The sequence below is a fragment of the Echinops telfairi genome, unplaced genomic scaffold, assembly GCF_000313985.2.
Source record: "Echinops telfairi isolate 266 unplaced genomic scaffold, ASM31398v2 ScPeMD7_5592;HRSCAF=6446, whole genome shotgun sequence".
In the NCBI taxonomy this organism is placed as follows: Eukaryota; Metazoa; Chordata; class Mammalia; order Afrosoricida; family Tenrecidae; genus Echinops; species Echinops telfairi.
In genome coordinates this window covers 51,521,509-51,534,022 of record NW_022109491.1, presented here as the reverse complement: position 1 = coordinate 51,534,022, position 12,514 = coordinate 51,521,509, and the positions used below count along the sequence as shown (strand labels likewise).

The 12,514-nt window shown below is 43.0% G+C and overlaps 1 protein-coding gene across 1 annotated transcript in view; it reads left to right on the top strand.

Moving 5' to 3' along the window:
- The first annotated feature begins 366 nt into the window (after nucleotides 1-366).
- JAM3 (junctional adhesion molecule 3) overlaps nucleotides 367-12,514 on the top strand; it is a 47,755-nt gene continuing 35,607 nt past the window's right edge. The window contains exon 1 of the mRNA XM_045295449.1: nucleotides 367-456. Coding sequence (XP_045151384.1) covers nucleotides 387-456 — 70 coding nt within the window. The 5' untranslated portion in view covers nucleotides 367-386. The remainder of the gene's footprint in view (nucleotides 457-12,514) is intronic.

The following is a 12,514-nucleotide window of genomic DNA, read 5'->3' as shown; positions in this document are numbered from 1 at the left end:
CCAATAAAAATCCCATTGCTGTCAGGGTCATGCCGATCCTGGCAACCCTGTACGCGCCAGAGAAGAGCTGCGTTCACAGGCTGGCCAGGGGTTGAAGTTTTCAAAGGTTTTTCTTCCGAGGCACCTCTGTCTGGATACACTCCAGCTGACAACTTTTCTGTGAGCAGCTGAGCTCTGTTTAACTGTTTGCAGCCCCCGCCCACCCAGGCACATATCTGCCCATCAGCACCCCCTAAATAAACTTCTACATTTGTTTATTCCTTTCATGCTGAGCCTCTCCGTCGCTGAAAGCTACATCTCACGGCACATGACAGTGACGTTATCCCCTTCGTGTGGGGTGTTAGTTCAACGGGTATGAACATTGAATTGCACCCGTATTACTTGCAATGGCTTTCTTACAACCAGTTGGGGAAATGATTCCCAAATTCATATTTCTACTGAGAAAAGTACATCGAGGTGAGTCTCCTTTCTGCCTTTTGAAAAATCATAAGTCTGTTTCTTCTTGGACGTGTCATGGGAACAATCACATTTTTTACCTGAACAAAGTAAGTTTTTGCAACCCTTATTTCTGCAGGGCCCTCTGTCTCCCAAAGAATTGCCTTCTGTGCATTTTATCCTGCTCCTTGCTGCTTTCCACCCACAGAATCCTTGCTGCGGGGGAGGTGTGAGGTAGGGAATTTATGATGCATTTCAAACCGGGTTTGAATTGATGACCCAGATGGTGAGGAAGACCCTTGGGGGGAACTAACACTGAATGGGTGAAGCACTTGTTGTTTAGTCCATCATTGGAGCCCAGACTCTTTGAGTCCCCAGTCCTTCACATGTGCCCCTGAGTTCCCTTTTCTGGTTGGAGTGAGCTTCTTGCAGAGAGTGCACCCTTGGGTTTATTCACTGTCGAAATCTTGGCACCCAGAAAGTGGTTCTTTAATACGACGATAACGAATAACTGATCAATTGTCTTCTGTGTGCCAGACACGATACTAAGCACCTTACATGTGAGAGAAGTGCTATCAATACCCCCACTTTAGGGATGAATACGCCGAGGCACAGGAGATAGATAAGGTGCAAGTCCAAATGCCTGGTAAGCAGTACAGACAGACTGCCGTGATCCAAACTCGGGCGATATGGAGGATGCGCTCTTAACCACTGAGATGTTACTGTGTTCAATGTAACTGCACCGTTTCCTTCTTAAATACTTAAATAACAGGTGTTTTATGTTTCTTAGACTACACCGTGGTTGATGTGAGTTGGTCAGCCAGGCATGCACAGTACTGCACTTGGTGCTGCTCATAATTCAAGAACAGCCAACCTTAAGATAACACGGTAAACACTGTAAAGATCGCTTCTTTCTCCCTTGCTTTTGTCAAACAAGAACAACCAAGAGCCATTTAATGATGAGTTACAAACTCTACACAGAGCTTAATATTAATGTGAAACTGTCATCCTATTACCATTTATCAAATCACAGTATCATTTAAGTGAAAATATATATGTAGATTTTCATTCCAGTTCTGGAGCAACTACCGTTTTCCAATACTTGGTAAATACCAGGTATTTTCAAGGAAGAGAACCATTTCATTAAACATAATGAGAGCCTTCTGGAGCGCCGTTATCATCCCAATTTTAGTATATGTGCTGCCAAAGATACACCTTTCTGGAGCTCTGATGGTGTTGAAGGTTACAAGTTGGGCTGCTCACCACCAGGTCAGAAGTTTGAAACCACCAACTGCTTCTCTGGAGAAAGATGAGGCTTTCTACTGTAAAGGTTTACAGTTTTGGAAGCCCATAGGGGCAGTTCTACTCTGTCCTCTAAGCTTGTATGAGACACGAGGCCATGAGTGTTTGTTTATTTTTTATCTTGAAAGCCTTCCATTTGCTGAAGATTATCCCCCTCCACTGCCCCCCCCCCAAAAAAAACACCCCAACAAAATCCCAAACTCACTGCTAAGGAGTCAACGAGTGCAGTGACACGCTCGATGGGTTAGACCTGTCTCTGTGAGCTTCCATGAGGCTGTAACTCTTTGTGGGAGTAGAAAGCCCCCAGCTTTCTCCTGGGTTGCTGCTGGTGATTTTGAACTGCTGATCTTGTGTATCTCAGGTTAACATGTAACCACTGTGCCATCATGGCTCCTCTGTGGAAGATAAGGCCAAATATGTATTCCAATATTGGTAACAACGGATCAACTTTGGTAGGGAAAGTACTTTCTAATGGTAAAGACATTGGGCTGTGAGTCAGAAAATCTGGATTTTAATCCCGTCTCCATGGAAAATTCTGGTTGTGAGTTTAACGGAGTCAATCCTGTTAACTATACTGCTCTGATGTCATTGTCAGAAAGTGCCCTAAGCTACACAAGAAAACACAGTAACCTTCATTGTGCCTTTATAATGATACAGTGTTCTTGATAGAATTTTTCATCCACCACAAAAATGTCTTTTATCTTCCAAAAAAACAAATCTGATCACATTACCCTTTATTCTTTTTTCTCGCTCTAATTTTCAAGTGTTTGGTATGTGCCAGGAATTGTGAAAAGTCCTTTATAAACAACAACTCATTTAATTATCTCTATTACTTTATGAGCTAAGCATTAATACCCACATTTCAAAATGAAAACAAAACCAGGTACAATGGTACCCAAAGTGGCAAAGTTAAGTGTTGGAACTGGTACCAAACCCAGACAGCCCAATCCTACCTAACTCAATAAATATTTCTTCCTTGAAATTTATTCAGCAAAATATTATGAGTCCCTAAATATGCCAACCACTGGACTCATTGCTGAGGTTTAAGAGATAAACAAGACCCAGGCCTTTATCTCAAATAGTTTATACTCCAAAGATAACATTTGCTCTGTGTGTCCTTGTAGTTGTTAAGTCCCATTGAGTCAATTCCAACTCAGAGAACCTATGTGCAACAGAATGGGACACGGATGGTCCTGTGCCATCCTCAAAATCAGTTCTATGTTTGAGCCATTGTTGAGGCCACTGTGTCATTCTCTCTCTGGAGGGCCTTTTCCCTTTCCACTGGCCCGCTGTCAAGACCTAGCTCCTCCTGATATCATTTACAAAGGCTGTGAAACAAAGTCTCCCCATTCTCACTGCTAAGTAGCCTTCTGATAGTACTTATTCCCAGACGGGCTTCTCACTGCTAAGTAACCTTCTGATAGTACTTTTTCCCAGACGGGCTTCTATCAGTCCATGGTATAGTCAATTTCTTCACCAATGCTATAATTCAAACGCATTTTCTTTATTCATCCTACAGCTTTCACGGGCATTTGAGGCAATTGAAAGTACCATGGCTTGAGTCTGGTGCCACTTAGAATGTGTTCCCAAAGAACAGTCTAAACTCCTTCACTTGGCATCCCAGCTTAACTTACCTCTATCTTTAAATTATTTATTTGTGTCCCTTGTCATCTCCTCTGTGTACTGTGCGTGCTGTTTACCTGGACTGTGTACCTCGGTACAGAAAACACTTTCATCTCCTTTTGACTCAAAGGAGAAGGTGCAGTAACATTTTCTCCAAACACCAACATCCTAAGAAAACCTGGCCAGTCAGTTCTGTGACAACTGCATGTAAGCACGAAACTGTAGTCTGGAAGCCATGTGGTGCTGAGGAACATTTCCTCCCCCACCACCCGGTGAACTTGTATCATTTGTAGTAGAGTTGGGGCCATTTGTCATACTCTGCATTCGACCCTGGCTCCCAAGACATTCTGGTTGATTTTTAAGAAATTTTATAAAGTTCACTCCTTGTGGTTATAAAAAGGAATCGCCCGGGTGCCACACTTGACCTCCTCCAGCTACACAAGGGGAAAGAAAATCACCGCCAACAACACCAGCTGGTACCGCAGATGGAGGGGGAGGCCAGACCTTTCTGCACCCTCCAACTCACAGGCGCTCTCTGCTTCTCAGCTGGGTGAGTAATTCATTGCAGTAGCCACACAGGACTCACAAACAATACAGTTATGGGGTTTATTAAGAAAGTTAGCAGGTGACAAATGCTCTGGCTATAATTACTCAGGACAATTTCTTCTTAGCCATGCCAGAGGTAGGCCATTTTCTGCTCCCGTAAAGATTTACGGAAACCCACAAGGGTAGCTCTCTAGGGTCCCTATCAGGAAAATCCACTTGATGGCAGTGGAGGTTTTTGGTTTCTTGTTTTAGTTTTATCTTGTTAGGAAAGAAGGAAGGTATATGGAAGCAATTAGTCTTCTGGATTAACGGACCATACAAACATCAAGTAGCCTCCAAAACCCTGAGGCCAGAAGAACTAGTTGGTGCCCGGCTACCACTACCAGCTGCTGTGATGAGGATCGCCTCAGAAGGTCCAAGATGAAGTGGGAGGAAAATGTACAACCAGGCTTACTGGTTGGATAGGGACTGGTGAGACCCTAAAGACCGTGGCCCTCACCCTTCAGGTCTGGGACTTAACTCATCTCTGTATTAGAATAAGCAACCGTTTAAGACCCACAGGGCATGTTGTATTAGTCAGAGATTTGTGATCGAGAACTCTTGAAAGGGTTTGGTTCGGAGACAGTAGAATCAAGTGAATAGCATTTCACCAGGTTGCCTGCTAGCACCATGAAGGCTAGCCAGGTCTTACTCTGAATGCCCACGCAAGGCGGCCCTTGAAGAGCTCTCCATGGGGCATATGTGCTGTGGATTTATATAGATGGTCCTCTAAGCCTAAAACTCAAAATAATCTGCTCCATGGCTAGATTATTTGAAGTTTCATGATATTTGGTTGGGTCTTTTGTGTACTAAGGGTCCTGATCAATCATATAACCATTTAGTTTAGTGGAGCTTTGACAGTGCCAAGTGTAACCAACGTTTCAGTTGGTTATGTTTGTATCAGAATCCGTATTTGATTGAGTCACTCGATATCCTGTGTTGTCTATTTGAGTAAGTGGTTCTGGAAAACATCATGGGTGTGTGTTCCCCTCCCCCAACTCTTTCTCTCACAGCTCGTTACAGAACTGATCAAAGAATAAGCATTCAGAGAGTCTTCATCATCGGAAAACCCGCACGCCATTTTGCATTTAGGCTTGAGCCCCAGTAGGCCAGAGAAGGCCCACATGCGGACACCCCCCACTCTGTTAGACGCGTGGTCAGGGACACTGTCTGGCGAGCAGGAGACAAACTGGACAGAATGCTCGAAGGCTAAAAATAACGCTCAGGCCAGTCACAGAAACGCGTTCTGAGCAAGCAGTGCTTTTTGACACGAAGTAAAAACATTTCTTAAACGAACTTTGTTTCCTGCTTGGTTTATAGTAATGAGAAAATTCCAAAGTCAATTTAATTTTTTTATGGAGAGTTAAGGCAGCCATTGCCTTTTCCTTTCCAGCCGAATCTGCAGTTAAAGACTACTGTGCTTGTTGTGTGCTGTGGGACGACTCCCACGCCAGACCCTGCAGGGCAGAAGAGAAGTGCCCCAGAGCTTCTCAGGCCGGGATTGTTAGGAGAGCAGAGCCCCAAGTCTTTTCATCAGTGGAGCCTTTGGAAATTTCCAAACACCAACCTTCTCCTTAACTACAGAATAAAAAACAACTACGGGTCCCCAGGGCCCATTTAAAGAATAAGAAACTTTGTTAAAGCTAGAACCCTCTTTAGTTCCTAGTATCCCAGCACAGGAACCATGGTGTCACAGGGGTTAAGCACCTCACTTCTAATCTGGAGGTCAAATATACCCGGTGCCCCACGGGAGAAAGATGTGGCTGCCCCCTTCCAGAAAGATCCCAGCCTTGGGCATCCTGTGGAGTAGTTCTTCTCTGACCTGTAGACTTGTTAGGAGTCAGAATCCACTTGACAGCAATGAGTGCGGTGTGGGTTTGATTTTTTTGGATTCTAGCATCCCATTCACGAGCCAACAAGCCTACTTTGCTCTTCAGAGAGGTTCTGTATCCACAAGAAAAAGACATAGAGTTTGCTCTGAACGACCTTGGTCTCTCTAGGCATGGGTTGGATGGACATCTTTAGAATTGGGCTTTCATAGATTCTTACTTGGCTTAAGGAACAAAAGCTGTTAGGAAAATCAGTAAAAATAAGGCAGACTCACTGAATCAAAGCTTGTGGATTAACATGGCAACATCTCTTATGGCATAAATATGTTTTTAATTACACTATGTTATGTGATTAGTTCCTTTCCTTTAAAGATCTGGGAGCATTTTGTAGCTAATAATTTTTAAGAACATCAGCGGAAATCCAGCAGCATCTCAGGCCCAACAATAGGACAGTGTTGTACTAACACAAGGCTGGCCGGCCTTTTTCATAATCCTGATAGCGTGACTCCGAAGGGTTTCCCAAATGGGCCTGCATGTAGAAGAATCACTAGACAGACTCAGACCTTTCCCAAACCATTGAATCAGAATGCAGGGTATGTGTGCTCTAGGGGCTGAGGCAGTGGGCTGGGCAATGGCATTTTAAGCATGCTCCTGGGGTAATTGTCATTATCGAACTTGCTGGGAATCAGATCCCTTAGACCCTAGCAAGAATTCTAGAATGTCTCTCAAAACTGAAATAAGAAACTGCAGTTGTTGTCCACAGCTGCTAAAAGTTTCCATATTAAGGAAGGAAAGGGAAACAAAAACAAAGTAGGGCTGGCTCTTGGGAGCATCTGCGTCAGAATTTCCTTCTGCCTTATCTTTCCCAACTGCCGCACCCTCCACCCGCCCTTAATTGAGTCTCGCTCTTCCGTGGCAGGAAGGCTATCTGTTAAAGACAGTGCCAGTTGCGTCTCATTCGAGAGATTTTTGTTAGGCCACTTCCCTTTCAAACTCATCTGAGAAGGAGTTTCATTAGAACAATGGGATTTTAAGTTTAGACTTAAGAGTCTGGCTAATGTTTTCCGTTTATTGTAGATCCTCTTGACACCTACTAGCTGCTGTGATAAATTTTAACAATATGTTGCTTATAAAAACAGAGCACAGGCATAGTGACTAGGAGTCACAACTCTTGGCTCTTGGTTTTACTTGGTATTCAAAGACCGTCTTCCTAGAAGCTAGTCTCTTGTCTGATAGTGAGAGTCGTGATTCTTACCCACCTCCATGGAAGGCAGGAGCCTTAATTCCTGTTCAAAGTGTGCTTGGAGACAACGCAAACAGCATTCCAAAGAATACACAGTTTGTTGGTTCCCAGCAGCGCTGTGCACTTACCTTGCAGTTCCCTCGTGCCTTGTTAATGATCAGGATGAGCTGGGGGAAAGCACAGTGTTGGCACCATTAGTTTCTTCGCTGGGCTAGTTAGTGATCCTGCAGGCCGGGCTGACAGCACTGCTCAGAGACAAGAATCTTCCAGGGTTCAAGGTTCCTTTAAGCTGAACAGTGAGCAGACTTGCAAAAGACACCGGACTATCACATTTGCTACAGGCCACAGTAGGAGTGTGAAGGCCCCACTTTCTGTCAGTCTGTCTTCTCTCTCAACCCATCTGATTAGCTCCTTATTGGTGGAAATTTATACTCCACATAACTGACAGGTTTTTCTAGGACACTTTTCCCCCAGCCCTCCTTGTTTTCCCAGGAAAAACATAGGTTTTCCTCGTAGACCAGTATCTATCTATAAGGGTGAGAGGGGACATCTGACCTTGTGATCTTTGAGCTTAGGTACTTAACCTGATGACACGGAAACTTAGAAATTTACACAAAGACGCCTGGCCCACTATTGGATATTTACTTTACTCCCGCTCTTTAACCAAGGGAGGAAGAAGTCTGTTGCTAAAGGAGATTGTCCATCTGTATAGGAATAGTCCGATCATCTCTGTTTTCTGCCCAAGCCAGCCCTCAGCCTGTGCTGAAGTGCTCTGTAGATTGTTTATGTACATGCTTCTGTCATGTATTTCTGAGAGCAGCGAGGAAACTTCCCTGTAACAGGGTGGTCCTCTACTCTTTATTGGAAGGTATTTCACACTAGCATCCTCCAGGCTGGGCTCAGAGCTGGGCCATTCCTTTGACCACAGTTCACCTTGTCGTTGGGTGTTCAAACACAGATACACTGATGTTTGGGGGAGGTGCGTTTTGTGGGTGGGTCTGAGGACTGGGCAGATGAGGTGATCTAGAAAATCTACAACCAAGCTAGCAGGACGCAGCCATCATTTATGGGTCTCAGAGTATAGAGACTCAATGCTAAGCACTACCATCTGTGGCCTGGGGCACGTGTTTGGAAGTGAATGGCTTTCATCCATAACCTTTCTATATTGGCCTTTTAAAATCTGGCTTGTTACACCTAGATGTTCAATAAGCTTAGCCTGGGCAAATATCAGTAACTTCCTCACCTCTCTAATAATGAGATATGAAAAAAATAATAATGAGATATGGTTAGTATTATTATGTTGACACTAATTAGACATTGATAGGGTAGTCTTGCCTATGGAACATCATCCCAGTGTCTTTTAGCGTTGGGGAAACCTTATTATCTCTTGCCATATTTCTTGTTAAGCATCCAGACATATAAAACCAATAAAACATTTCATTAATCTCTCTCATTGGTCATAGGAATAAAGAAAAAATGAAGTCCTTAGAGTCAAATGGCAAGAGTATTGGGCATGGGGTCTAATCACACAGTTTAAAAAACTGGACGCATCACTTATTAGCTGTGGACTTGAGGCAAGTCAATTAAACCCTTGCTTCATTGCTTACAAACTAGAAACTGCAACATGTGCTTTGCTTGACTGTCTTGAACGGCGAGTAAAGGAATGTATCCGAATCACCTGTCCCCTCTCCTCCACTCCTGGAACTGGGACCTAGCAGATGATCCTTATTTCAAGATTTAGGATCACAGGCAGCCTCCAGATTACAGATGAGGTTTATTCCTAAATCCATCTTTAAATTGAATTTGTACGTAAGTTGAAACTAGTAGGTACAGTTCCTGTCTAATTTCAAATGATTGTCTTAGTATATACGGCTCTTACTACAAAATAATAGAAACCTTTATTAAACAAAAATGTCAAAATGTGAACCTGTTGTTTCTTGGCATAACTTCCTTCTAATTCTAGATACGTTTGAAGGTGGGAGTTTCATCTTTAACTCTTCCCTGAAAAGTTCCGCCCTTTTGGATTTACATGTCAGCACGGCAGCTGTGGCATTCTTGAGGGACTCATATCATCTTCCTTTGAAATGTTCTTTGGGTTTTGGAAATAAAAAGCCATCTCAAGGGACAAGATCCTCGGTGGTAGGATGGGTGGGGTGAGGTTTTCCAATGAAATTTTATATAGCACAGCACTTGCTACCCACAAAGAATGAGCAGGTGCATTGTTATACTAGAAAAAAAATCCCTTGGTGGAAATATCCTGGTTTTTTTCTCACCAATGAGTTTATTTTCTTAAAATGTCTTCCTTATTAATAATCGTCTGTGATCGCCCATGGTCTTTTGAGAAAAATCTGTCAAGAGTCTCCTTTTGGAATAAAGAAAAACAAGAAAAACACTTGCCGTGCTCTCTGAGCCGAACTCTCTACTTTAAGTTTAACTGGCCCAGCAGATCATCTATATTTTCAAAAGCCACTGTTTTCACTGGACCATTTTTTTTAAGGCACCCTAACAAGGCAAAGACATATATTTCTGAGAGAACCTGTCTCTAGAGATGGGGCTAAACTGGTTTTGTTGGAAATAAATCCATGCATGTATGAACGAGAACCCTAGAAGCAATACTTTTTTTAACCTTCCCTCATGTTTATGTAAAGATATTTATCTCCAGAAACTATTTCAAAAGATTGTTTTGGCTGGCAAGTCCTAAGTCCATGTGTTAAATATTAGGTCGGAGACCTTTCCTGACTCATGTAGCTGGAGGGTCTGACAAACCCAAGATTGGCAAGTCAGGCAGCAGGCTGCTGGCTCAAATCCCAAGACCTAAAAGTCAGAAGATGAGAGCCAGATGCAAGATCCAGAGTAAGCAAAAAGCTAAAGAGCTTTAACAGAATGTCCATGTGTATATTGGATGCAGGCCACATCTCTGAGGAAATACCCTTTCAGTTGATTGGCTACTCATAGCAGATCCCATCATGGAGATGATTATGTTTTATTAGATCTCATCATGAGGGATCGCATTACATCTCATCATAGCTGCCAAACCAGAGAATAGTGCCCAGCCAGCTTGAAGGTCAGCCTTCACCAACCAGCACACTCAGCATAATAGACCATATGATTATTTTATTGAAAATGGCCAATACTAGTTAGGCCATTTCAGCTCATTCCAAAAAACAAACTCAATGCCATTGAGTCAATTCTGCCTTATAGCGACCCTATATGAGAGTAGTAAAACTCATGTTTCTCCTGCTTCTGCCCACTAGCCCCTAGGGTATCATCTTCAACACCCTATTTCATTATTTACAACTTCCGAATGTCCTTGATTCATACTTCATACACCCTGATTATTAATGGATGTTTACAGCTTTATTCACCTCTCATTTTGAATCACACCACACCAGCAAATGAAAGTCCTAAAGCTTTACTTCTTCCACAGCAATAAGGTTGACTGTTTTAAGGGGGTACTTCTTCTCTACCCATATTTTGAGTACCTCCCAAACTGAGAGACTCCTTTTCTGCCAATATCTCTGACAATATTTCACTAGTATACATAAGGTTTTCACTGTCCCATTTTTTTTTTTTTTGAGAAGCAGACCACCAGGTCCTTTTTCATAGTCTCCCTTATTTGGAAAGTTACTCCCCTGAAACCTTGCTTGTATTTGGAATACCTGTGGCATAGCTTAGTGGTTACATGTTGGGTTGCAATCTGCATGGTCAGCAGTTCAAAACCACCAGCAGCTCCAAAGGAGAAAGACTGAGCTTTCTACTCCCGTAAACAATTGCAGTGTCAGAAATCCACAGGGGGTCCTGAGTCAGCATTGCCTCGTTGGCAGTGCGTTGTTGTTGTTGTTGTGTTGTTTTAGTGGCATAATATCACAGCAGTGTGCATGTCACCAGTGCATGGCAAATTGACAGATGAGTGGTGGGAAAGTGCTCATACATGTTACAGTGGAGATTGAGCTTGAAGACATTATACTGAGAGAAATAAGCCAATCACAATAAGGCAAGTATTATATGACCTTATTTATATAAAAAGACAAGAACAGACAGATACATAGAGACCAAGTTTACCCTGAGCGGGAGAGAGAGGAAACGGGAAGCTTTGTTAGTTATAGAGCACTGAATTTTTTATTACAGTGATGAAAAAAGATCCAGGGCTGTAGGGTGGGCAGGGTAAGAAAAATGTCATTGATTAAAGTTGGGGTTGCCTATCCGATTAATGTAATTGGTGTCAATAGATTGTATATTTGCAAAAAGTCAAATTGGCAAAAGTTATGTGGTGGACATATTACAACAACAGCATAAAAGAGTAGCTGCTGAGTGTGCTCGTATGCAGCCAATCACCTCTTGGGATTTGGTTCCTTGACTTGAAGGTCTAGGGTCATGGTTTCTGTTTTGGACACCATAGTATACTTAATTGGCCGAGTAACATGCCTCAATCTTCTGATCTATCTCCTAGTTCATGCATAGTTTCTGGGTTCTTCAAAGCTTGCACATAGTCATTCAAAGCACAGCTAATGGTCTTTACTCATCGGGAGCAACAGAGGAAGGAAAGTCAAGCAAAGGAGGAGGAAATGGAATATTTCACTAATTGGCTTTATGAACAGCTATTTCCTGTACCAAGTGATCAGAAGAGCTAGATGTTATACCAAGCTACCATTATTAAGCATTTGGATCAAAGATTCTATGTAAGGATCCTGATGAAAAGAAGGGAGATTCAGAACATAATTTCAATTTCCCATGGAATCCAGAATTTCTGGAGCCATGATTTCTGGATGACTACCGAAAACTATTGTCCTGAGATAATCTTTAAACCTTAAACCAGAGCAAATGGGAGCAAATGAAGGGGGAGGAAGAGAGAGTGGAGCACATCCTGGCTCACCAGGCCTGGAGGATGATATCCCCACTCTGAACAGCCAATGGACAGAGTGGACAATATGGCTGATCCCATTATGAGACACACTGTCCCTTGATGGCCCAGGGCCCTAAGAGGGACAACACTGGAGACTCAGTGTCAGGACTGGTCCAGACCGACCCTGTGACACTGAGGCAAACCAAAGGCATGCGGCAGAGCGACCGTGGGAGCAGAGCAGGGAGCCCCTGAGGGAGTACAAAGGACAGACTCTGGGGTCAGAGCATGGTACCCCATCAGACCTGACTGAAGGACATGCCGAGAGATAAAAAATTCAGACCTTGATCTATTTACAGGTTTTTCTTTTTAAATTTTTTTCTTTCAATTAATTTATTCTTCTATGGGTAATTGGTTTTTTTGTTGTTGTTGTCATCGCTGTGTTCTAATTCATCGCCTATCTTGCTATGGCTTGATTTGTGGTGCATATTATTATCTCTACAAATCTATATAGATAAGATAGACTGGATGAATAGTCTGGAGGAGAAAACAAAGGGACCAATAGTTCTTCAATAGTTCTGGGGGGACACAGGAGAGGGGCAGGTGGGGGTAAATAGATGGTGCTGACCAACCCAGGGACAGGGGAGCAACAAGTGA